Genomic DNA, 26,670 nt, shown 5'->3' on the forward strand with positions numbered 1-26,670 from the left:
GATTTAGATGGTAATTGCATTTAAGTTATAACAACACAGTTATGATATATTTGCTCGATTTAATAATTATTTGGCTCACATGTACTACTGAAGAATTTACATTTTTACTAATGCTACTACCTCATTGTTGATATTCTCATTCTTCAAGCTCATGGTCAACAAATTATTCTAAATAGTTGTACATTGTACATGGAAGGATTTCTGATGTTTATATTACTACTATATATAAGGGAAAACTTAGGGACTTTTGTAGTCCTCACAAGAATTTTCAAATTTTTTTAAAACTTTTTAATTAATTACTTTTAGGTCCTAATCTTATTTATTTAAGTCAAATTTATTTTTTTCGTTTTTAAGGTCTACTTTCAAAAGCTAACGAACTCTCATTTTCACGTTCTTTGGTTTTTATTTGGTTGATATTGCATTTGAGCCCAATTAATCCGGATAATTCTCTCATTGTATAGCGCTCCCTCAAAAGATTTTTTCCATATCCATGTTCGAAACCACGATCCTAATTAAGGGAGAAACGACTCATTCATTTACAAGTTAAATTATGTATTTGTCTTAAAAGTTCATTAACTATGTATAGATTATTTATTTAGAGCTAAATAACTTTAGAAAATTAGGATACATAACTTATAAATGTCAAATTCGCTCACATTTGATTTGAAGTAAATAATTTCATCAAAATGGAAGCTAAAATATTAAAGGAGTGCAATTAAAATTTTGCTTTCATATATTGAAAATATATATATATATATATATATGAAATTTAATTATTACTAACGTAATTACGCTTTTGTGGGACTACAATAGGTATATGATTATTGTTGTTGTACACTTGTACTAACACAAATTATATTTCTTTAATTAAAATATCTATTTTTATATCTTGAGTTTGGGCCCGGACTTAGCACGGGCCTCACATAACTAGTTACGAAAATAAATAAAAACAAGCTCACTGAGTTTTACATCTATGTTACGGGTCTAGGCAATTCTATGAATTGCCCTTCTTTTTGAGGTGGCCTTTAAATTTTGCCCCTCATATTTGTAATCTTTAAATTTTACCCTTCGGCTAAAACTCATGCATTCAAGGTTCGAACCTCCACTCAATCAAAAATTTTAAAAAAATTTACAAGGCAGAGTTTGAATTTCGCTATGCCCCCACCGGCAGAATTTTAGTTATGTATAACCAAAAGTCTGCCGATGGGGGCAGACTTTGCCTTGAGGCATATATATTTTTTTTTTTTTAACTTTTCAAGGTAAAATTTTAGTTATGCCTTAACTAAAAGTATGTCCCATAAGACATAACTAAAAAGATCTTTACATGCGAACTTTCTTAAGGAATAACTAAAAAGTTATGGGACCGGCATAACTATAAGTTCCGCCTTATAAGGCAAAGTTTATCTTTAACAAAAGGAAAAGTTAAAACGCAAAAGCATCTTTTAGTTATCCTTTAACTAAAGTACTGCGCTTATGCGCTTTATAACTAAAAGTATACCTAGCAGGGAAAACTTTACCTTAACGCATAACTAAAAAAGTTTGCCTTATAAGGCAAAGTCTATGTCTTAAGGATTTTTTTTTTTTAATTTATGCCTTATGGGGCGTACTTTTAGTTATGCCTTAATTCAAAAGTCCGCAAAATAAGGCATAAGCAGGGAAAGACTTTTAGTTAAGGCTTAACTAAAAGTACTGTGCAAAAAGTATGGGAGTTTGGCATAACTTTGATTTTTTTTACTCCTTAACAAGTGTAGGTGGTTGATCCGAAAAATATACACGACAAACTTGAATGATATCCCAAGATATACACGACCCAAACCTTGCCTTGCAATTTTTTTTTTTAATTTATGCTTGAGCGGGGGTTCGAACCCAAAACTTCATGATTTATGCGCGAAGCTCAGGATTGCAACGCGAAGGGCAAAAATTAAAGACCAGCAATATGGGGGGCAAAAATTAAAGACCACAAATATGAGGGGCAAAATTTAAAGACCACCCCAAAAGAAGGGCAATCCGTGCAAAAAAATGGAGTTTGGGTGAATTGATTTTTTTTGAGAAATATGTTTGGTGTAGGATGGTTGAAATGGAAAAATATAGTCGAAGTGTGATATAATAGAATGATACTTATCTAAGTGAAAGATAGGTTTCTAGAACAGCTGTACCAGCAAAGTTATATGAGAGTGAATTATGGATCTTTAAGTTCGACATTTCATAAAATGAGTGTTGTCGAGATGCAAATATTAAGATGAATGAGCAATCATACAATAATAGATAAGATTGATCAAAACAATGACCACATGTGGCAAAAGGTAAGTATGGCGTACTTAATAAAAAATGAGAGAATGTCGAAGCGGCTCGCACATGTTTTATGTCAAGTTGTCGACTTCCAAATGCATTAGATAATACTCCCTCCGGTTCAAAATAATGCTGCTTGGTCTTTTTCACACCCCTTAAAAAAACACAAACTCCTAGAAAAAATAGATATTTTGATTAAACTACCCTTAATTAATAAGACTCTTGCTTATTTATTGCATTGAGTAAATAGGGGCAAATTTGAAAAAATAAAGTCAATTCCTTCTTGATTTTGAAAGTATACACTTATTTTTAACCAAAATAAGAAAGCTACACAGACACTTATTTTGAACTGGAGGGAGTATGTGTGAAACCATGCGACTGTTGTTAAAGGAAATGAGATAAACCTAAAATCACAGGTAGAGGTGGATGCAACGTTGCAGCACTTAGTGCATCTGAACGCAATACTTTCGACGCGGAACATAAATTTATGTGTAAAATAAAATAAGCATAGCCGTAATGTTTTTACAGTTACACTAACTCATTGTCAAAATACAAAAAGAAAAAGAAAATAAGCTGACAAGAAATGAACACGCTCTTACGCCAAATAATATTGAACTTTAGATCAGGAACTGTAAGTTCCTCTCCACATGTTCATTCGATTGATGACTAATTACAAACTCCAGCTGCCACCGATATTCTCAAAGCATATTTATGCATGTATAACTAATAACGTGGTGAAAAAGAGCTGAGACTGATTTCATCACCATAAACTTGGAGAGAGTGAGCACTATGCAGCCAGTAAACAGGAGAAGGTCATGCGCGCTCTTGTTGATTGTGAGCCTCATGCAGCAAACTAAGCCAGTCACAGTTTGTACATATGTTCAGCTTCACCCAGCAACTATCATCATCTTTCCAACACCAGTGAATTCTTTAAACTTCTTCAACCTGCAAAAAAGAATCAAAACAATTGACAGTCGGTAATAGAGCCACACTGAAATGAAAAGGCCCCTTTTGGTAATTGATCATTAAGCATGCAAAGCGTGGAAGCAACCTGAGGGAGATTCATCAATTCAAAAACAGCTTTTGTGGGTGTTAGTTCATTGTCAATAATCCTTGCAACTGCAGTTAAAACTGGCATTTTAACCTTGTATTTCTGTGCTAAAGCAATCACAGCTCCAGCTGTTGCAACACCTTCAGCTACCTAAATATGTAGGTAGTAGTTGTTAAGGAGATAGAATAGACAAAGCCACAAAATGACACCAGCAACTCAATTTATTGAACCTGATTCATCGAACTAAGTATATCGTCAAGTTTTTCCCCTGATCCCAGACGAACACCAACTGTTCTGTTTCTTGAAAGGCTCACAAAGCATGTAAGCATAACATCTCCAGTTCCCGATAGACCAGTTAATGTTGTTGACTTAGCACCCATCTTTAATGGAAAGAGATTAGTGTCAACCAGTATTGTAAGATAACGATAATCAAGCTGATAGCTCAAAATGACAGATTCTTTAGAAGATATAATCACATGGACTTGATACGCAAAAGATCTCCACAAGAAGTAACGAGAAATCTATATAGCTGTGCCTAATATTTCATACTCGGAGATCAGTCAAATAGCTGCTTGTGAGTCGTGCAGAAGATTAATAAATGGAAATGGAAAATGCAGAAACTTGTAAGGCGTAATGGAGGCCAACTAACCTTTGTTGCCAACCATCGAATTTCAGAGCAACCTTGTGAAACAAGAGCAGCCATGGAATTGTTACCAAGATTTAGTCCTTCCACAATGCCAGCTGCAATTGCCAACACATTTTTCAATGCACCTGCAATTTCAACCCCTGTAACATCACTGTAACATCAGGAGTTACAATCAAGCATTTGGAAGCAAAACCTTTACAAGTTTTAACTTTGTTCTCTCCCCCTCCCTCCCTCCAAAGATGTCAGACGTACTCCAGCCACTTCTACACAGAGTAGGTTACTGGGACTAGGTGCAACCTGACCATCTATCCCCTCTAGAATCCAAAAGAAGAAAATGCTATTAGCTACAGGGTATCTAATTCTGAACAGAGGATGCAGAGGAGATCCCTCTGCACAACTCTTTCCTCCAAAAGAAATAAAGAGCGACAAGATTTAGCATTGCGTCCTGAAGAAAGCAGCCTTCTTTTTTTTTTCTTTTTTTTCCTTTATTGGCAAAACTTCAATATAATCCATAATAGTCTCAAATATATGCTCCTCCTAAACATTGTTTTATTCATTACACACACCATTTCATTTTATATGGCACTATTTTCTTATTAATCCGTTCCAACTAGAAAGACACCTTATTTTGAAACTAAAACAATTGAACTTAGACTTTCCATTTTACCCTTAATGACAAGCTTTATGGCCATGTTTAAGACTACAAGTTCCAAAGGTCTTATAGCCACACAAATGTTAGCATGTTTAAGACCACAAATTTCAAAAATCTTTGTGTCTTATATTTTGTGCCCAATCAAGAACTACATCATATAATTGAAACGGAGGCCGTATATGATTCTGAGATTCGATAATGCAACTAACATGATACAAAGGAGATCCAGTCAGACAAAACGCGCAGAATTTAACAATTACAACTTTAATAATTCCCTTCTTAAAAAAAAAAAAAAAAAATTGAACTGCTACAGTTTCATTTTTTCTTCATGACGTTTCTTATAGGATAAAAGAATTACTTTTCCTGCTGATGATCCTTCAAGATCCATGAAACCCACACCAATAATGGAAGGCAGAATAAGCATCAAACAGATCCTAGTAGATCACTACATTATTGTGTTTCTCTTGAAGATGTGGAAAGACAGAAAGGGAGTGTCAAAAAGTTCCTAGCCTTAGGGGTAATAATCTATGATAGACTTAGAATCAAAATGTTTCTGCTCTGAGTACTGATTGAAATACCTTGATGTGTTGATCCTCAGGTTTCTAGAAGCCAGAAGTTGCTGAACGGAATCTGCCATCTTTTTGTCTTTTGAAGCTACTACCAGTGCTGCACAAGCAAAGCAAGCTCACTTTTGAACTTCAAGCAATGACGAAATAAATTCACCAAAACAGTCCAAACAACCTGTTGGCAGTTTATTCATCAGCTCTAGTGCAAAGGAAGGACCAGATAGGACAACATAGGGTTGCCGAGGATTTTTCAGTGCTTGGGGAATTATCTGGGACATCGTTCTTAATGTGTTTAGCTCTAAACCCTTGCTAAGAGATATGAAAGGCAAGCCTGGATCAACATAGTTTGCAATATCCTCAAGGAATGATGAGCTGTACTGCAATGAGATATAATTGGTAAATGCACTACCTTCCTTCAGGTCAAACTAGTTGCAAAATACGAGATCAAGCAAATTAGAATAAATGCAACAAACTTTAGCTGCAAATCCAAGCAAATAAGGACTAGGACATGAGATAGTAATTTTGCTTCCATGGTTCCAACAGAGTTCATCGCACTATAAACAAAGGATGAACTAAGAAAACATAAAATATACCTGAACAGGTACAGCATGGAAGCAAAAATCTGCACCTAGCAGAGCAGCTTTCGCATCAGTAGTTGCAATGACATTTTCTGGTAGCTTGTACTGTGGAAAATATTTACTGGAGCAGAAGAGAAAGCAAAAGGTTACAAAGCACAAAATGGCAAGAAATACCTAAACTGGCAAGCTAGCCTATTAACATGAAAACCCAATACATCAACAACATTCTCTCCCTCTCTCTCTCTCTTTCTCTGTGCTCGCCACTCTTTTTCATCGGATGGACCGAGTGGAATTGGCTGGGAGTTTGCGCCCAGGTGATGGCTATGCTTTTGATTATGCTAAAAACTTAAAGTATATACAAGACCAGAATTAACAGCAGAAACTCACCAGTTATGGTGTTCCTCATTTATTGTTCGACAAACTTGAGGATCTCTTACAAGCATATTCACTTCCAACTGGGACTTTCTTGTTGCAACATGAGCAGCCATTGCTGTTCCAAAAGATCCACCTCCAAGAACCACTATCTAGGGCCCAAGGATATTAAAAGATGTATCAATCAGCACTAACATTAAATTCACCCAATCCAAGAACCACCAAAAAGGGGAAAAGAAACAAGCCAGTAAACTTAAGAACACAGTATTCAACTTCTTCATTCTTTCTTTCTGCAGCGTGCGTGTTTCTGTGTGGGTGGGTGGGTGTTTTTTTTGGGGGCGCGCGGGGGGGGGGGGGGGGGGGGGGGTGGTTTCCATTCCTAGTTACTTGTTGATCGAGGGATTAACTGAAGTTGATAGTAGAAAACCTACTTTTTTCGTGGATTCTCGGGGGCATTTTGAAACCATAAGAGAAAGGAATCTAAAGACCTTTACCATAAGAAAACCTTTCTGGTTTTTAAACTTTGCTTACATATCTAAGCAAAAAAAGTTCAAACTTATTTCTCCCCTCCAGTTAAAATGAGTAGAAAAAAGCTTTCACGCGCTAGACTAAGCATTTTACAATGTGCATAAAATGGGAAAGGAAATTACAACAATGCTGAAGCATAACATAACGAAGTCAAAGTATAATAGGGTACTTGAAGAGAAGAAAAAAAAAAAAAAAAAGGAACACCGGCATGTTTAAAGTTTAAACACAATAAGAAGCAAAGATGTCAATGCTTCTAGAACCCACAGTATTAGCAACGGATACAAGTTCTGTAAGGACGTACAGGACCTAAGCCAAAAAAGTATTTACTATTTAGTTTAAAGAATCAAATCCTATTTGACTGTAGATTGGGTTTGATAGGGGATAGGGATATTCTCTAAGGTGGATTGGAAGTCGATCTAAGATATTTTACTGCCATCTTTTCTTGGCTTCAAATTGTTGATAGAGCAGTGCTCATAACAGAAACCTTTGTCTTATGTGTTTTTTCTTTTTTGTTGGATTCAATTGTTTTTGTTTTCAGAGGGGAAAAGAATAAAAGAAGGAAATGGAAAATAAAGTAAAAATGATAATCGTTTTCAAGGAAATACTACTAGTGAAAATAATTTCCATTCCTTGCTCATCATAGGCAGTGGATAAAAAGCTACTCGTGTCTTATATTTCCCATTTCACATCTTATATATGCAAATCTATTACTAAGGGAATTTTGCTAATTGACACTAGTTTCTGTCCTCATCTTCCCATTGAAAAAAATTTAATAAAAGGGCCGCGGGAAGCAGAAACAAAATTGAAATGATTAACAGCACAAATGATTATCCCTCACAATCACAAACCTCAGCAAATTTACTAGGTAATAGACTATAATACAATTATCCATAAGTTCCCAGTCACTTCTAATTTCCCCTATTTAAAGGAAGAAAAGTCCATTGTTCACTCAAGCAAGAATCCTGCACCAGTGTGCCTGTATCTTAAAGTTAAAGCAAATGACAACTAGAAGCTCCACCTTCAAAAGATAATGTCCTTCATACCAACGCTCTTAATCATCAAGAAGTATCACATGTGATTACCCAACATCTTCACTTCATTGTTGATTGTACAATTTATCTACTAACAAAGTAGACTATAAACCAAGATGATGGTGATTTATATTCCTCCATTTAGAAGCAAAAATTCATAGGATAGAAGGTTGATATAAGTCAACAGAATATGTCATCTGTGTTGAAGTGCATGACCATCTCATCTAAAAACTTAAGTTGTTAAAGAGAGCATACTTCAATTTGCTTAATTATATTCTCAACACACCCCCTCACGCGCGTTCTTGCTTCTTTTCATGGGTCAAGCACGTGGAACTATTTTTTAATAATGGATGGCAATGAGACTCGAACGCAAGACCTCTGTCCGCTCTAACACCATGTGGAAATGTGTGACTCTCTCATCTAAAAGCTTAAGCCATTAGAGAGAGCACAGTTTTATTCTCTTAATTATATTCTCAATAATCTGCATAAATGAGGAGAATGTAGTCATGCTATCTTCTATACATGGTTAAAATTATTTTTTATGTATATAGAATAGATGTTAGCCGAGGTCTTTCGGAAACAACCTCCCTACCTTCCAAGGTAGGGGTAAAAAAAAGTGAGTCTGATCCAACACTTTACCCCTCCCCACTCCACATTGTGGGATTTCAACAGGTATGTTATTATTGTATACAAAAGTAGATGTTGAACCCCTTACCCCCACCCCCACCACCCCCCACTTCTTTTGCTTACTTTTTATATTTTGAACCCCTTTTCTGGGTCCGCCACTGCAATATACCCGGTGAAAACCCATAAATGGGTTCTGAGGAGGGTAAGATATACGCAAACCTTATACCTACTTTTGTAAGTTAGAGAGGTTATTTCTCATAGACCCTCGGCTCAAAGGAAAAGTACCCAACGCAGGATTGTAAGAAAAGGGACAACAAATAGCAGATACAAAACAAATGCAGGCTATGCAGCAACAAATAGTAATACACATCGAAGAATAACAGCAAAACTATCATCATCAAGATACGCAACTTAACAGCAAAATGACACGATGCACTTGGAGTGAAAAATGCAGTAAAGTGAAACCTTATTAGTACGTTCAAGGACATCAGTTTTGGCTTTAGAACGCAAAGAACGAGACCAACGGACCAGCTTCTCCCAAGCAAGTCGGACAATCTTGCGGCGTTCTTTTGGGCCATCATCAACCGACACTATTGCAAGGCTTTCTTTCTCCGTAGATTGTTGTGCGGCGCAACAGTGGAAACGAGGGGTAGAAAAGGAAATGTCGTGACGGATATGTAGATTTTGAGGATGACAGTGAAATGGTATTGAAGAATGAAATGGCGGCTCTAACACCCAAGTCATTCCTTATTTTGCTCTTCCTTCACAATTGCTTTCAGCTTTTGCTATCTTTTCATTTTTCCTCTCTTCTTTTCATCATTTTATCCATTCCTTGTTTTTCACGTGTCACTTTTTGGATGCTGCGATTTCCTTCTGAGGAGAGGGGAAATAGTTATTTGGAAGAATTAACTATTGGTGACATTTTAGTTTTGAAATTATCGTATGTGACTTATGGGACCACTTAAAAGTAAAATCTAATTAAATTTGGAATTAAGAAGATTGAGGTTCAAAATGTATTTTTTTAAACTTATTAATTTTTTATAAAATATAAAAAGATCCCAATTTAATCCAAAAAAACCCATCAGTCCCCTTCTCCTCCTCGCTCGTCCCCACCGCCCCACACCCCCCTCCCTTGAAAAAAAAAAATATAAAAAAATTAATATTTTTTATTTGCTTTTTCACCAGCCCCCTCTCCTCCTCCCACCCCTGTCCCCCCGCCTCCCGCCCCACACCCTTCCCCCCAAAAAAAAAAATTTTAAAAAAAAAGTTTTGATATTTTTTATTTGCTCTTTCACCAATGTACCCCCCCCCCCCCCTCCTCCTCCTCCCACCCCTACCCCCTCGCCCCACACAACTTCTACCCCCCCAAAAAAAAAATTTAAAAAAAAAAAGTTTTGATATTTTTTATTTGGTTTTCTGACCCCCCCTCGTCCTCCTCCCCATCCCCACCCCACACCCCCACCCAAAATTTTATTTTTTTAAAAAAAAAAAAATTAATTTTTTTAGGCAAAAGTCATAAATAAACCCTCCCAAACTTTGCCACATTTTCCTCCAGTATACCTAAAATGAGAGGTTGTACCTACGTGCCTAAACCTCGAATTTGTACCACATAAATACTTTTTCGATACGGCAAAAAAAAAGTGAACCACACTTTCTTTTAGTGCGTGACCCACTCTTAAATGTTAATTTTCTTTTTATTTTTTGATTAAAAACTCACCTCTTTGACTTTAATTAAATTTATTCCTCTTTGACTGCCCCACACAGCCCCACTCTTCCCCCTTACGTCAGTCATCTCCCCTCCTTCCCTCTTCGTCTTCTCCAGTTCGGTCTTCTTGAGTTCTTCTTCTTTTTTTTCTTTTTTTTAGTTTCTTTATATTTTATTTATAAAAATTAACTTAAAAAAAGAAGAAGGACAACTGGACCGGTCTTCCTCCTCAATTCTTCCATCCAACTATTTTCCCACCCCTCCATTTTCGGCGAAGCTCCATTTTTTTTCCTTTTTTTTTTTTTTTTTTTTCTCTTCTTCTTCTTCATTGTAACACTTCATTTCTTTTAATTATTTATAGAAAATTAATTTGTGAATTGGATGTTATTTCTTACCACGATTTTTTTGTCCTTTTTAGATCTGAAAAGTAGCATTACCACGTTGTTCACCGGAAAAATGGGGATCCACCATTACTATGACTCTTTTTTTTATCTCATCTTTCATTGAAGGTTAGTGGGTCTTGTAAAGACATTGATAGATCTAAATAAGAGAAGAAAAAGGGAATAAATTATTGGTGGGGTGGGGTGGGGGGGCCGGGGGGCGCGTGTGTGCGCCGGTTTCTTTTGCGGTACGGGGGGTATAATTTATTTTTTAATTATTATGATGGATCCCACCGCCACGTGTCACGTTTTCATTTGACAAAGTTGCCACGTCATAGAGAGTGCAATACACTCCCTTAATTTTGCCGATTATTGTGAAAAGGTACGATGGGATCGAATTTGGATGGTTTAGGTGCCACAGAGACAACCTCGGTTTAGGTACCCTAAAGGAAAATGTGGTAAAGTTTAAGGGCTATCTATGACTTTTGCCTTTTTTTTATTTGCTTTTTCATCAGTCAGCGCCCCTCCTACTCCTCCTCCCACCCCTCCCCCCAATTTTTTTTTTTTTAAGTTTTTGATTTTATTTATTTATTTTTACAACCCCCTACCCCCACCCCCCTCCCCCAAAAAGAATTAAAAATTAATTTTCTTTTACCCCACTCCTCCACCTCCCACCCCTCACCCCTCACCCCCCCCCCCACTCCCCAAAAAAAAAAAAATTAATTTTTTTTATCGGCCCCCACTCCTCCTCCCACCCCTCTCCATCCCTTCCAAAAAAAAAAAATCTGTTTTGAAAAAAGAAGTTTTGAAAAGTTTTTATTTTTTTGCACCACCCCAACCCCCCCCCCCCCCCACAAAAAAAAGATTTTTCCGAAAAGAAGTTTTGATTTTTTTTTTTTTTGGGTTTCATACTATCCCCACCCCCCCTCCCCCCCAAAAAAAATTAATTTTATTTTTTAAAAAAAAGTTTTTATTTTTGGTTTTTTGCCCCCTCCCCCCACCCCACCACACGCCAAAAAAAATCTTGAAGGGAAGTTTTGAATTTTTTTTTTTTTTTTTTTGGGTTTAGGAAAAGTTTGGATAAAATTCGAGTTGTTGTTGTGTGTGTTTGTAGTGAAATAGATGGTTTTTACGTCGTCCCGGTATGGTTCGGGGTTTAGAAAAATATATCTAACGTATAGTTTTTTTGTTCTTATCCGGTATTTATCTCGGTTCGGTTGTAGAAGATAACCAATGATTTGTAGTTATTGCAACAAGTTCTACACTTTTTGCAAGAAGTAGACAATCTGTTGCAACGACTCACTAACTGTTGGACATAGCTTGATTATTTCCGCTTCGTTTGTAAAAGATATTTAATGATTTGTAGTTGTTGCAATAAGTTCTACACTTGTTGTAATAAGTAGACAATCGTTGCAACAACTACAAACTGGACATAGCTTGATTATTGGTTTTGTTTGTAGAAGGTATCCTACAGATTTGTAAATGTTGCAACAAGTTCTACACTTGTTGCAACAAGTAAACAATCTGTTGCAACAACTACAAATCTGTTGGACATAGCATCAGTTATTTGGTTCTGTTTATAGAAGATAACCAACAGATTTATAGTTATTGCAACAAGTTCTACACTTTTTCCAACAAGTAGACAATCTGTTGCAACGACTCTCTAATGATCATTGGATTTAGTGCATACTGACTTAGTCGATCATCTTTCCTGACATAAAATACCATTAAATTGATTAATTATTATATATTGATCACTACTTATCGTTGATTTTCTTTGTTTATCACTAAATATCATTGATTCCCTTTGTTGATCACTAAATATGGGTGGATCAAGTAGTATCTGCTGCAACAACTGTAATATCTGTTGCAACAAGTGTACTATCTGTTGCAACAACTGTAGTATCTGTTGCAGCAAATGACATAGTTGTTGAACAAGTCCTTACTCTTGTTGGATAAAACACAACAAGTTACCCAGTTCTGCAACAAGTCACTCCTCTTGTTGAAAAAACCCCAACATGTAACTTAGTTGCTGCAACAAGGCCTGTTGCAAATGCATTGCTTACTTGTTGGAAATCTTTTAGAAGTTGGATAAAACACAAGTTACTAGTTGTTGCAACAAGTCCTTTTACTTGTTGCAACAAATGGATAAAACCCAACAAGTTACAGAGCTGTTACAACAGATTCACTACTTGTTGGAAATTGCTCAGCAATTTATTAACAACAATACACATATTTATGATTGGACACGACCAACATATCATATAAACCAAGTTCACAAGCACCAAGAACATAAATTACCATTCTAAAAAAGAACAACATTAAAATGTCATAAAGTTCCAACAAATAACTATTATTACAACACGGTGCAATTAACAACTATAGCATTTTTCATTGACAACAACTACAAATCGTTGGATATCATGTACAACAGAACCAAATAATTCAAGCTATGTCCAATGGGAAGATGAACGAGTCGTTGCAATGAGATTGTCTACTTGTTGCAAAAAGTGTAGAACTTGTTGAAACAACTACAAATTTGTTGGTTATCTTCTATAAACAAAATCAGATAAATACCAGGACAAGAACAAAAAAAACCATCAGTTGGATATCTTTTCCTAAACCCTGAACCATACCAGGAAAATAACAGAAGAACCATCTATTTAACTACAAACTAGGGGTGGGCATAAACACCGAAAACCGAAAAATCGAACCGAATCGAATTAATTCGGTTTTGCGGTTTCGATTTTTTTTTATGACAAATTCGGTGTTTCGGTTCGGTGTTCGGGTCAATGGTTCTTCGGTATTTCGGTTTAACCGAAGTTTTTTTTTTTTTTTTGGAAGATCTACTACATGAATACAATTTTTTTAAACACTCAGTCCACTCTCTCAGGCCCAAATTAATGTATATGATTAATAAAAAAGCTGCTAAATTCCAGAAGCCATCAAAGATTCAACTGGAAAAATTTCCATTCAAAAATCAAAAGGGCCTACAAGAATGGAACAAATTATTCAGAGATTGTAATGCAAAATAGAAGACAATTGATAATAATCACAAAAAGATTTTGTTTATTGTCGGATGTTTGGTTCATCATATTAAAATTTGGACGTGAGATGTACTATTTAGAACATCTATAGGTTTAAATTGGATAAATAAATTTGTCTTCAATAATACTCGTGGCCTATATTAAATCATTTTTTCCAATCTGGGATTGGTTTTTATACCATCTTGATCAAAATAACTAGTTGAATGTATATAAATAATTATCAAACAAATAATACTTTTAAGAGGAAGATAAAATAAAGCATACAAGAATATGGTCTACTAATTCGGTGCGTGTTAAAGTTGAAAAAAAATCGAATTAGAAAAATCGAAACCGAATCGAACTTCAAAACCGAACCGAACCGAACTAATTCGGTACGGTGTTCGATGTCCACTTTCAAAAAAATAAAACCGAAAAATCGAACCGAACTTTGAAAAAACTGAATCGAAGAACCGAACGCCCACCCCTACACAAACACACAACAACAACAACAACATGAATTTTATCCAAACTTTTCCTAAACCCCCAACTTCTTTTCAAGATTTTTTTTTGGAGTGTGTGTGTGTTGGGGGGGGGGGGTACAAAAACAAAATATTTTCAAGACTTTTTTTTCAAACAATTTTTTTTTTTTTTTTTTGGAAGGGGGGGTAGGTAGGTCTAAAAAAAAAAAAAGAAAAAATTTTCAAAACTTTTTAAAAAAAAACAATTTTTTTTGGTGGGGGGAGGGGGGAAGTGAGGGGTGGGAGGAGGAGCGGGCTGGTGAAAAAACAAAAAAAAATATCAAAACTTTTTAAATTTTTTTTGGCGAGGAGGGGTGGAGGCTGGTAAGAAAAAATTATTTTTTTTGGGTGAGGGTGGGGGGGTGAAAAAACAAATAAAGAAAATAAAAAAAAAATTGGGGGGGGGGGGGGGGGGGGGAGAGGGGTGGGGTTGGGGGTGGGCGTGGGGGTGGGAGGTTGGGGGAGGAGGAGAGAGGGGGTGAAAAAACAAATAAAGAAAATTAAATTTTTTTAATTTTTTTTGCGGGTGGGTGGGGGAGGACGGGTGACAAATAAATAAAAAAAATTAAAAAAATTAATTTTTTTGGGGGGTTGGGGGCAGGCGGGGGGCGGGAGTGGGTCAAAGTGTTAAAAATAAAACTTGAGGCCAAAGTGTTAAAAATAAAGTTGAGAGTCAAAGTGTCAAAATGAAAACTTTTGGACAAGTTCAAAACCCCTTAACTACAAATCAAAAATCATCACCTCCATTCAATAATTAAAACTTGAGTTACCTCCACTTAAAAAAAAAAAAAAAAAAAAAAAAAAACTTAGGAGTCACCTATAATTAAAAGCCCCTAGTTATTTGGCCCTTTACAATTTTTATTTTTGTTTTATGACCTTTCTGTAAGAGATTTTTATTTTTTATACATAAGAAACTGAAAGTCATTTTCTTCTATTTAAATTGTAAGAAGCTAAGAGATCTTATTTGCTCTCGTTTGATTTAGAGAAAAGTTATGCAGGGAGTCACAATGTAAAAATAGTCCTTTACGGACCTTTGTTAATTTTATGACCTTTTTATAAGAGATTTTATTTTTTACATATAAGAGATCTGAGAAAAATACATAATAAATCTGAAAATGTCATTTTCTTCTATTCAAATCGTAAGAGGGCAAGCGATCTCATTTCCTCAAAATTGTAGTGTGTGGATTAATAATAATGTAGAAATTGGATTATAATGATGAAGAGTGTAGAGACTAGCAGAGCCGGCTCGACCATAAGGCCAACAATGCAATGGCTTGGGCCCCAACTCTTTGAGGGCTCCATTTTTCCTAAAGAAATATCCTATATATATATATATATATATATATATATATATAAATTTAAATTCTTTGCTTTTACTATTCTTATTATTAAATATTCTAATATCGTTTAATATGCTTTGCCTTGCGCCGAGGGTCTATGAAAAACAAATTGTCTACCTCCCACAGTAGAGATACGATTTGCGTACACACTATTCTCCCCAAACCCTACTTGTGTGATTACGCTGGGTATGTTGTTATAAATGTTCTAGTTCCAAAAAGAGAATTTTTTTTTTTGTGAAGAATTAATTAAATCCAAAAAGGAACCCTTGATAGCTATACTATTATCAATTGAAAACGATTTATTAGAACAAATGAATTATAAAACAGAGTAGTTAATGACTTCACATCTAGAAAAGCTAAAAAGTTGACTTTCAATAAAAATTAGTATATATTATGATCTTTCTTTTCTTTTAAAAATTTTTAGGACCTCTTTGTGAAGTTTGACTTTAGGCCCCCGGTCTTGTTGAGCCGACCTCGGATCGGTAATCTAAGTGTGAAAAATGAAATAGACAAGGAAAAAGGCAGTAGGAGGTAACGATAGAGGCCCACGTGTAGTAGCTTGATTGATCAAAGTATCAAAATTCTCAACTATGAGGACGACAAAATCTATGGGTTCTCTCTTATATTATATACTAGACGGCGTATGCCCGTACCCAACACTTTGGATTATAATGTATCTATGTGTATTTAGTTGTGTTTGGATAGTTATATATATATATATATATATATATATATATATATATATATATATATATATATATACACACACTATGCTCAAAACACGATTAATATAACATTTTAGTTTGTGCTCCGTATCTAAAACTTTATTTTATTAGTGTTTGCTATGAATACAAAAAGCTTGGCAAAATTTATTAATACTTTTTAAAAGAGAAGACTTGTTTAAAAGGAAACTATTTTCCCCTCTTTGAGATAAAACAATAGCAATATTTAAGATCGTTGATACTATAAATTTTAATTCGATTAATTTAAAGGTGTAAAATACTTATTATTTTTTTTATCAAATTTCGATTTGGATAATTCTAATTCAAATTATTAAATTAATTTTACATGTTTAAAATGAAATAAAGTAGAAATTTAATTTTCAATTTAACTGAAGAAATACTACTTTTTGATTTTTGGTAAATATTCTCGGTTTAGCTCATTTTACTTGTCATGCTGTCTTTTACATGGTTTTTTAAGGAAACGTCAATTAAAATTATAATTTGACTAATTTACCTTATTCATCATTTGATATTATTTTTTCTTTTATGACATTAATCTCTTTTCACATTTATTAGAGTAAGAATAAAAATGAAAAAGTAATTAAATTCTATCTTATTTTAAAATATAAATATTTTAAGTATAATTATTTTAGTAAACGTAACAAATAAATGACATGGCGGAATAGCAAATACAATAGTTCAATATCTAGATTAGATCTCAGGCTAATATAAAAAAAGAAAGAAAATTGTATGGTTTGGCTACTTAATGTTTTGAAGAAAAGCAATAATATGGGGTCCATATTTTTTGTTGTACAATAATTTTATTTGCTCCCACTAATGTGTTGATACGCATGTGGTAATGAATCCATCATTATTGAATTAATGAGATACTTTAGAAATTACACGAATATTGTTTGATTTTTTAATATGGGGTGCACTTTTTTTTTTGACATTATTAGTTTGCACTGTTTTAATGCATATATATATATGCACACACTATGTTCAAAACACGATTAATATAATATTGTAGTTCGTGTTCCGTAGCCAAAACTTTATTATATTAGTGTTTGTTACGAATACAAAGTCTGTAAAAATTTATTAATACCTTTTAAAAGAGAAGACTTGTTTGAAAGGAAACTATTTTTCTCTCTTTAAGATAAAACAATAGCAATATTTAAGCATCAGTTGATACTTTCAATTTTAATTCGATTAATTTAAAGGTGTAAAATACTTATTATTTTTTATCAAATTTTGATTTGGATAATTCTAATTCAAATTGTTAAATTAATTTTACATGTTTAAAACGAAACAAAGTAGAAATTTGATAAACACGATTAATATAACATGGTGATTTATGCTCCGTATCCAAAACTTTATTATATTAGTGTTTGTTACGAATACAAAGTCTGTAAAAATTTATTAATACTTTTTAAAAGAGAAGACTTTTGCTTTAAACTATTTTTCCTTTTTGAAGATAAAACAATGATGCCTTCTCTGACTCCTATCCATATATATATATATATATAGATCTTCCCAACTTTATCTTTTAGTAAGTCGGTCCTCTTCTACAATACTACAACTCTTGATTCTGATGTCCATCATTCACTCGTGTCATCTCCTTAATCATAAATTATTATGAGAACTAACTTGAGCTTGAGTGTTTAAACTAGAGTTTTGGGTTAAAATTGTCCCTTATCTATGGGAGTATGTTTATTTTGGTCCCTCAAATATTACCGTGAGCATATTTGATCCCTTATCTATGGGAGTAGGTTCATTTTGGTCCCTTAAATGTAACGCTAAGCATATTTAATCCCTTAACTATGCTATAGTGGGGCACTTTTGGTTCCCCTAATAGAACTAGCTTTAAAAGTAATGGCATGTTAAACCCGTGGACACTGGCAAGTGACTTGTAAGAGGCTAAACCCATTGGACAAAGATACTAAACTCATTCGCCTTTCTCCCCAACTTCATATGAAGAAACACTTCACCGGAAAAAGCCCTAGCCTCTATGTAGAAAGCTTCAATTGGCTGGAAGAAGAAGAAGCTGATTTTTTAAAACAGGCAGAAACTTTATCTTATATATTAAAATTTGCGTTCACATGCTTCCGAAAAAAATTGGAGTGGTTCCACAATTAAGATAATTTATAACAGTTGTTAAAAAGAATTTTGATTTTTTTAATATTTAACAAAAATAACTTTATATTCACATGCTTCCAAAATAAGTGGAACGGTTCCATGTGTCTTTGTGATTATCGTTTAAGAGTTGGTTACCAATCATATGATCCAAATATTATGAGTTGCTTTGCTAATATCTTATATGAATTGCATTTTTTTAGAGAAATGCCATTAATCTGCTTTGCATTTTGTCCGATGGGTTTAGCCTTTTACGAGTCACGTGAGTGTCTCATGGGTTTAGCCCCGTTACTTTTTAAACGGTTCTATTAGGGGAACCAAAAGTGCCCCACTTTAGCATAGTTAAGGGATTAAATATGCTTAGTGTTATATTTGAGGGACCAAAATGAACCTACTCCCATAGATAAGGGATCAAATGTGTTCAGGGTAATATTTGAGGGACGAAAATGAACCTACTCCCATAGATAGGGGACAATTTTAACCCAAAACTCGGTTAAACTACTTAAAAGTTATCTACGTATCAGAATTTTTATTTTGGCTTTCATCAAAGTTTACATTTTTAGAAGACGGAATTAAGTTAGGATGACAAGATTTAGAGAATCTCAAGTTTAAAGATTTGGTGTCAAACTAAGGAAACTAATAACCACAAAAAAGAAAGGCTAAATTAAAGAAGAAATTGTGACTAGAGGTGTCAAAATGGGCTGGCTCAGTCCAACCCAACTCAGCTCTAAAGGGCCAAAGGATTAAATGGGCTAGGACGGGCTGGCCCTTTTACAAGGCCGGGCAACGGGTAAATTCAATAAAATTTACGCAAAGCCGCTGCTAGACGGGCCAACACTTTAAGTTTTTTCGTCTTCCGAAGTAAACATTTTCTAATTGATTTTTGGTATGAAACCTTTGCAATATGAAATAGAATCTTCTACCACACATTCTTGCGCAAATTCATATCATAGAAGAAATGTTTTTTAAGAGAACAAATATAAATTATTATTTTTGATCACTAATGCAAATCACCTTCAAAAGAAATTAAACATAATATAAATTCTAAGAATAAAAAGTAATACTCCAGTTTCTAATTTATTACTTAGTAGTAAGTACATTCTTTTTTCTCATTACTTTTTATCTTTTTGTTTAATTTATTTATATATTTTTTTAAATTAATTAATTTATTATTCTTTTCTGGCCTCACAATAATTTGGCAGTCCACCCCCCCGTATGCCCTCACTTCTATATGGGCTAAAGAAATCTTAACCCAACCCTACTCAAATAAAGGGTTGGTTTAGCTGGCCATTTCTGCTGCCCATATCGCAATGTACAATTGTGACCGACTCGAACATCATCATTATAAATATATAATTGAAAAAAAAAAAAAAAAGACTAAGAGGAAGTCGTAGCTCCTTCCTTTCCCCACACAAGCACAAATTCCTCTTTAATTCAGATAGAGACTTTCTCCTTACCTAAAGTTTTGATTAAATAATATATATATATATATAGTGGGGGAAGCGGCTCCTCTCTATTAATAATTCTTTTTAAATTCACCATCAAGGCTTCTAATATCGGTAAAAATATGCGAGTCCGGAGTCAAAATGACCCATTAAAAGAGGTTGAACCAAAATACCCTAGAAAAAAAAGAGGTACAAAAGTGCCTTTAACGCAGTAAAATATCGCGTTAAAGGACTTAATCGTAACGGAGCGGTTAAGTCCTTTAACGCAGGATATTACTGCGTTAAAGGAGCTCTTCCTTATTTTTGTTTTTCTTTTCTTCTTATGGTTAAACTCCTCTTTCTTTTACATTTTCACATTTTTTTACGTACTTTAGCCATAGATTAATCATGCTTCGAGACTCCGAAACTTCAATATTTTATATAGCACCCTATTTATTTTTGTGCGATTAATAAGGTAGGCTCAATACATCAAGGATAAGCAAAACTTCGGACAGTCGTTTTAGTGGTTGAAAAGTGCTCGAAGTCCATTTTTGTTTGAAGACTTATTGTGTTATTAATAAGGTAGGCTCAATACATCAAGGATACGCAAAATTTCAGATTGTTGTTTTAGTGGTTGAAAAGTGCTTGAAGTCCATTTTTGTTAGAAGACTTGTTGTCATTTTTATTTCGTTTCGTTTGGATGGAAACAAATTATCCCGGGATAACTAATCCTGAGATAAGTTATCCCGGGATTAGTTATTCCACCCTCAAGGTGGGATAAAAACTCAAGCTAATGACAACAAGTCTTCAAACAAAAATGGACTTAAAGCTAATGACAACAAGTCTTCAAACAAAAATGGACTTTGAGCACTTTTCAACCACTAAATGGACAATCCGAAATTTTGCGTATCTTTGATGTATTGAGCCTACCTTATTAATAGCACAAAAATAAGTCGGGTTCTATATAAAATATTCAAATTCTGGAGTCCCCAAGCATGATTAATCTATGACTAAAGTCCGTAAAAAAGTGTGAAATGTAAAACAAAGAGAGTTTAACAAAAAAAAAAAAAGATAAAAAAAAAGGAGCTCCTTTAACGCAGTATTTTACTGTGTTAAAGGACTTAATCGAGCCGTTATGGTTAAGTCTTTTAACGCAGTAAAATCTTTTTTGCGTTAAAGTTACTATTGTAGCATTTTTTTTTGTTTTTGGATATTTTGGTTCAGGTCCGTTTTTATTGGGTCATTTTGGTTCCGGACTCAAAATATGCAGCATGATAGACGTGTCTATTCTCACTCATCCGTTCTCAATTTCCTCCCCTAGGCCCTAATCCTCAATGTAATAAGAAAAAGAATTTAAAAAGAAAGATCTCCAATTTCCTTTAGTGCTTATCTCATATCATGCCGTCTCATAAAAATAAAATCTGATAGCTGTAATTTACTTATTACAACTTAAAGCTAAATAATGCCGTTAATTTCTTCTGAAAATTGGAATTTGCCAAATTCAAAGCCAAGTAGGTGAAATGAGTATGTCTTATGGTTGCGAACAGAGAGTATATGCTAACTAAATTTCTCTTTTATCCTTAAACACCGAGAAGCTAAGCAAGATTAGCCACACATTTCGAGTTTAATAATACAAAATAGCTTTAATACCATGAACAAGTGGCAAAAAAAAAAAAAAAAAAAAACATCAGAGGATCAAACATCTAAACTTAACGGGTGATAGCTCACTTCTCTTTTCAAACACATTACTCCTACACTATTGTCAAAGCTATAGTTGCAGCTAATGAAAGTGAGTGCAATTTATTGACTACTCAAGCTCTATATATAATTAAACATATTTTAAAATTACATATTCATACACTATTACAAGTAGCAATGAATCTGTATTTTCCAATCTTACCTTAAAATATTGGATTTGTCTCCACATCTATCCGAAGCAGTACTACCCTATTAACAAACTAGTACTATAATCATTGTCCCCTAACCTTTGAGAAAAGAATATGCCCTTTTTCATATTCTAATTATTGTCAATATCAACTAAACCACCTACTTAACGCCACGTCTGATTTTTGGTCCAATTAAATTAGACTTGTAATTAACCAATTTGCTGAAATTTTATATTAGTAGGGTACAAGCTACTTGCCAAATGACTATAATTGTGACACCCATGACCCAACACTAAATTCACACGCTTTATAACTCTTTTTCAATTCAACTACAAATAGTCTTCCTCCCAAATTTTTCTGCTTTGATACAGCTATTCAACTTCCAACCAATCTCCTCCATAACCTCCTTGTCATAAATCTGTATTATAACTCTCGCTATTGATTTTCTTTTAGCTTAAGAATTAGAACAAGAAAGAGGAGGTTCTTATCTCAAGGTAATCTATGCTCTCTGCCTGAGTTGTTGATCATATTTTTATCAAAGATTTGATCTTTTTGCTAAATTATCAGAGTTTTCATAAGGGGCGTTTGTCATTTTGCAAATTGAGTTGTGGGTAATCATTGGTTTTGTATGTTCAGGTGAAAATAAAAAAGATGGGTCATCACCACCACAACCATGAAGGAAAGAGAGAGAGGCCAAGAATATTGGCATGTTGTTGTTGCCCTTGTTTAGTAGTGTCCTCTACATTCTCTATGTTAAAGAGGTGTCTCTTTGTGGCCTCTTTTCCTGTTTTGCAGTGTTTTGGATTAGATGAACACAGACATCAACATCACCATCACAAACATTTCTGACAATACTCACAATTTATAGAACTGGTTTTTGAGTCTTGAATTCATAGCAAGATTAACTTCTGATTAGCTGTCGAAATTCATAGGTTCATTAATGTTTTTTAAAGTTTCAACTTAGGTTGTTGGATAGTATTTTACCTTGTATTCTGCTAGTTTACTTCTCAGCTATTATTTGTTTCCCTTAAAACAAAAGGAAATTTGCGGCCACAAATTATTATTCACGAGGTTCCAAAATATTACTCCTATGATGTTTAGTTGGTACTTGATTGACTGGGGCAGGCACTTATTATATGTTGTCTAGATAGGTGCCAAGTATTTTCCAGCTACAAGTTTGTCCTTGACCATAAGAATTTGTGGTTTTAAAATCATTTTCCTCAATTACTCCTTTGTCTTCTCTTTGCAATCAATTTTGTTTCCTTAAGGCTTAAAGGCCTTTGGTTAAAAACCTTACAAAAATGATATATTTATTTCCAAGAGAAACAAAATGTTGACGCTCTGCTATGTTGGATTATAACTATGAAAGGCATTCATAGTGCACTACTGCTGTTGAAATACCACATTTTATGGTCTGAAATTACCAGCTTATAGACAGCGGGGACAGAGCTAGAAGCTCGGGTATGGGCTTACTAGTAGCTTTTGCTCAAAAAGTGTATTTGTATCAAGAAACTCAATAAATATGTACAAATATTAGATTTAGACTCAATTATTATCACTTGAAGTTGTCGTTTTGAAATGCATAACCCATAAAGTAAAAATCTTAGCTCTGTCTCTAAAACACAAAGGTGGGAGAAAGGAAGAAATTCAGAAGCAGAATATTCAGTCATTTACCTTTTTGTGCTGATGGAATCAGGTCTATTTTATCTATAGAGAGTTAACTGAGTATTGACAATGCTGATGAACAATTATCAAGAAAATAAAACGTCAGATTAAAGCTATCAAACAGTCTGTTTGGCCCCAGTTATGTTAGGTATTAAGGTGACCAAAGGGGAAATGTGCTTCCCTTGATGCTTTTAATCCTATAATAAACTCACAATTCATTTGTGCCTTGTGAAAACAGGGATTAATTCTTTGTATATCATGCATACCGCAATCAAACATTATCAGTCTGAGAACTCTCATAATCATCCCTCTTATGCAAAATATTTCACAGTTTTTTTTTTTTTTTCTCTCTTCATTTTATCTAGAAGATAAAATATTACTCTATTATTGTCATTGCATTAGTTGACATCGTAATCTCTTGACATCAGAATGTTTGAGAGGTTTCAGCATGAACATCTGAGCCCCTTCTTCCATGCATCTGTTCATTTCACAAAATTGTATTTATTTGATTAGTTACATATCATGGATAACGGAGAAACTAGAGAGAAAAATCAAAGAACGTGATGATAAACTCATTATATTATTCACTACATCACTATTTATAGAGAAATAAAGGGAATAAAATAAAAGGAAATATATTATTTCCTTATATAATCCTAAACTAAAGAAGGAAAATAAATATTCTATCATTAATACAGATTCTAAAGTAGAAGGAAAGCAATTATAAAGTATCTCGAAATCTATTTTAACATGACAGAGTTCAAAACTCGAACATTTTTGGTAGTTAAAGTAGCCAATGATAAACTTACTGATCAATTCGGGTCGGGATGTTCTCAGATGACATAATCACGACTGGTACATCCTTCAAGATCGAGGATTCCTGCTTGCATTTCAACTAATCAAATTTGTGCTAGAAAAACCCTCTTGGGGAAAAACTAATTGAAGAATGACAAAAACAGTAATCTTTAAAGAATGTTAAACAGTCAAGTGAAGACTACCTTGATTTTCTTAAGCAGCTCATAACCAGTCATTCCTGGCATGCAATAATCTGTTATTATCATATTAACCTTTGAACCCTGTTGAAATAAACACAAAAAAGGAGGGGAAAGAAAAGATCATAAACAATAGTACTAACATCCCTTGCAGAAAGAAAGCAAATATAAAAATCTATAACTATTTAATTCAAGAAACAATTACATTGCCATTTGTAGAGTGCTCCTGATCAGTTCCCAAACCCAAGTACTCCAAGGCCCTCAAACCATTTTCTGCAGTTGTCACTGAAACAAACTCACAAATTTTAGAAACCATAGATCCAATTTATTCAAATAATCAAATGATGTTTCACACTCATGTTAGAACCCATGTCAGAGCTAAACAATTGAAAGATTCTTTTTTCCAATTTAACAATATCTGGTAGTTCGAGGCCGATTAGCCCGACTAATCAAGATTTGTGTCGAATAGAACTAGCATACTTTAGCTTAGTTATTACTACATGTGATCTGAAATAGATAAAATTATCTTTACTAGGTACAGATGAATCAACTCGAAGCATGTTGCATTAACTTCCGGCCATACCGAGCTAGTTAGGACGCAATTCTTTTCCTATATATAATACTATTATGTTATTATTTTTGTAAAAATAGAAAAATAGTGAGAATGACATAAATTGAGTCTAAAAGTCTACATCAAAGGATTCGGAAAGATATGAGCCAAACACAAAAAAATCAGTGTGATCACGTATACAAAAAGGTTGGCATATCTAAAAGGTTGACCCTAAAGTCATATAAATCGGTATCATTTTACTTTTCCTACACGTTTACCCTTTTTCCCCATAGACTCTTCTCATTTTTTTCTTTTAAATTTTCTTTAATTACCATTCCTTGAGGAATAAGAGGGACAGATGATGTCATAGAATATCCAAAATTATGAAAAAAATCAGACTATCTAGGGAGGAAACGAAAGAGAATGATGAATAAATTCATTGTATTATTCATTGTCTATTGTTTTCTGCATTTTTTTTAAGATAGAAGAGTACTTCATTATTTATAAGTAAATAAAGATTAAAAAATAAGAAGAATATGTTACTTAAATATTTTATGATAAATGTAGAACCTAGACTTCACAAGAAAATAAGTATCCTAAATATTCCTAGACCTAAATTGAAAAATAAATATTCTACCATTAAATAACGTCGAAGAAAATTAAACATTAACATGAATTTCACCTAAACCTATTATTACTCCCATGTGATAATGGAGTCAACATAAGTATGTATATTTAATAACTTTAATCTTTATCATGTTCTTCATATTTTCTCTTTCGAGGAATGGTTTTTCTTGCATATATAATGCCACGCTTGAGAAAAATTCAAGATTTTATATATTGATGGAGAATAAGATAGAGAGATTCAAACATATTTAACTTATAGTACTTTTAACATAGTCTTCAAATATGTAAATTTTATTTTAACAAACTTCAAAATTCTATGTCCCAATTAACGCAGAATTTGAACGTTTTGACTCTCGAATTCAAGTACCACATAAATGGGACAGAAGCAGTATACAGCTCTTTTTTTGTTAGATAAATAGAAACCGAAACACATACATTGTCCTATTTATTGTCCAAAATTAACTAAAGAAAATAAGACAAGGGAAGAAATAGAGAAGTATTACCTTTGCAAGAGGATTTCTTGAGTAATCTCTCAACAAGTTTACGATCAACAAGGTTGTCATCAACAGCTAGAACATGTGGTTCATCAGCAGGACAAGGTTCCCCTATCCCCCTTGAATTTGTCGAAGAAGAAGAATAAAAATCCATTCTTTTTTTCACCCCACTTAGTAAAACACACAAATATTTCACTTGACAATATTAGGGATAAGAGATGCTAGAAGAAGAAGAACATGCAAGAAAGAAGGAAGAATAAAGAATGTAAGTGTAAAGAAAAAGCAATGTAATTGGTGGGTATTTAAAGTGGGGGGTTGAAAGGAAAAGAAAGATTCTTGGAATTTCTTGGGAATATGAAGAAAAGATTTTGAACAAGTGGGGGTTGAGGGTGTGTTTAAGGGAAGGAATCACAAAAAAATAAAATCAAAAGTGGTCACAGATGTTTCGTGATCTCAAATTTTGGTTTTCTTGATTCGATGTATTCCATCTCTCAAATCCTCTTTTTTTTTTTTTTTTTTTTTTTTTCTCTCGTATATATTGTATATCAAAATTACAGTATCATTATCTGCTCTGTTCCTCAGATCCTCCCTCCAGCTCATTCTTTTTAATTTCAAAAAAAGAAAGAAAGAGAAGATATAAATCCATGCATCATTTGTTTCGAGATATTTTGACGGCTACAGTAACCCGTTGTTATGCACCAATAACAAAATTTGATATTTAAATAATATTTAATTGTTATACCAAAAAAGATGTAAAATTCTAAGCTTAATCACAATTTGTATAAAGACAGAAAATCTAATCTTTTAATGATGGAAATATATATTCATATAATATTCTTTATATATACAGTGTATTAAAGTATCAAAA

At 33.7% G+C, this 26,670-nt stretch overlaps 2 protein-coding genes across 3 annotated transcripts; both read right to left on the reverse strand.

The window, feature by feature from the left end:
* Nucleotides 1–2,754: 2,754 nt before the first annotated feature.
* LOC132053143 (glycerol-3-phosphate dehydrogenase [NAD(+)] 2, chloroplastic) lies at nucleotides 2,755–9,140 on the reverse strand. 2 transcript variants are annotated; one of them, XM_059445014.1, is made up of 9 exons: nucleotides 8,806–9,140; nucleotides 6,170–6,306; nucleotides 5,798–5,903; nucleotides 5,380–5,581; nucleotides 5,217–5,304; nucleotides 3,990–4,137; nucleotides 3,571–3,720; nucleotides 3,341–3,490; nucleotides 2,755–3,234 (listed from the first exon to the last, which is right to left on the reverse strand). In XM_059445014.1, exons 1-9 carry the CDS (start codon nucleotides 9,082–9,084, stop codon nucleotides 3,220–3,222), a joined length of 1,275 nt encoding a protein of 424 aa, XP_059300997.1. In that variant the 5' UTR covers nucleotides 9,085–9,140; the 3' UTR covers nucleotides 2,755–3,219. The 2 variants fall into 2 exon arrangements, with proteins under 2 accessions (XP_059300997.1, XP_059301008.1); XM_059445025.1 differs by having other exon boundaries at nucleotides 6,170–6,302; nucleotides 8,806–8,952.
* A 14,138-nt stretch (nucleotides 9,141–23,278) lies between these two features.
* On the reverse strand, nucleotides 23,279–26,405 carry LOC132053153 (two-component response regulator ARR17-like). The gene is made up of 5 exons (XM_059445037.1): nucleotides 25,812–26,405; nucleotides 24,337–24,416; nucleotides 24,138–24,215; nucleotides 23,949–24,019; nucleotides 23,279–23,617 (listed from the first exon to the last, which is right to left on the reverse strand). The coding sequence occupies exons 1-5, from the start codon at nucleotides 25,954–25,956 to the stop codon at nucleotides 23,530–23,532; spliced, it is 462 nt and encodes a 153-aa protein (XP_059301020.1). The 5' UTR covers nucleotides 25,957–26,405; the 3' UTR covers nucleotides 23,279–23,529.
* Nucleotides 26,406–26,670: the final 265 nt, after the last annotated feature.

Source organism: Lycium ferocissimum, chromosome 1, assembly GCF_029784015.1.
Source record: "Lycium ferocissimum isolate CSIRO_LF1 chromosome 1, AGI_CSIRO_Lferr_CH_V1, whole genome shotgun sequence".
In the NCBI taxonomy this organism is placed as follows: Eukaryota; Viridiplantae; Streptophyta; class Magnoliopsida; order Solanales; family Solanaceae; genus Lycium; species Lycium ferocissimum.

Excerpts from the sequence above, each read along its gene's own strand:
- LOC132053143 (XM_059445014.1), bottom strand. The coding sequence starts at position 9,084 with ATGACTTGGGTGTTAGAGCCGCCATTTCATTCTTCAATACCATTTCAC. Across the intron at positions 5,305-5,379 it reads GATGAATAAACTGCCAACAG|CACTGGTAGTAGCTTCAAAA; the intron begins GTTGTTTGGACT and ends TTGCTTGTGCAG. Across the intron at positions 4,138-5,216 it reads CTGAGGATCAACACATCAAG|TGATGTTACAGGGGTTGAAA; the intron begins GTATTTCAATCA and ends CTGATGTTACAG.
- LOC132053153 (XM_059445037.1), bottom strand. The coding sequence starts at position 25,956 with ATGGATTTTTATTCTTCTTCTTCGACAAATTCAAGGGGGATAGGGGAA. Across the intron at positions 24,020-24,137 it reads AGCTGCTTAAGAAAATCAAG|GAATCCTCGATCTTGAAGGA; the intron begins GTAGTCTTCACT and ends AAATGCAAGCAG. Across the intron at positions 23,618-23,948 it reads ATCCCGACCCGAATTGATCA|ATGCATGGAAGAAGGGGCTC; the intron begins GTAAGTTTATCA and ends TGAAATGAACAG.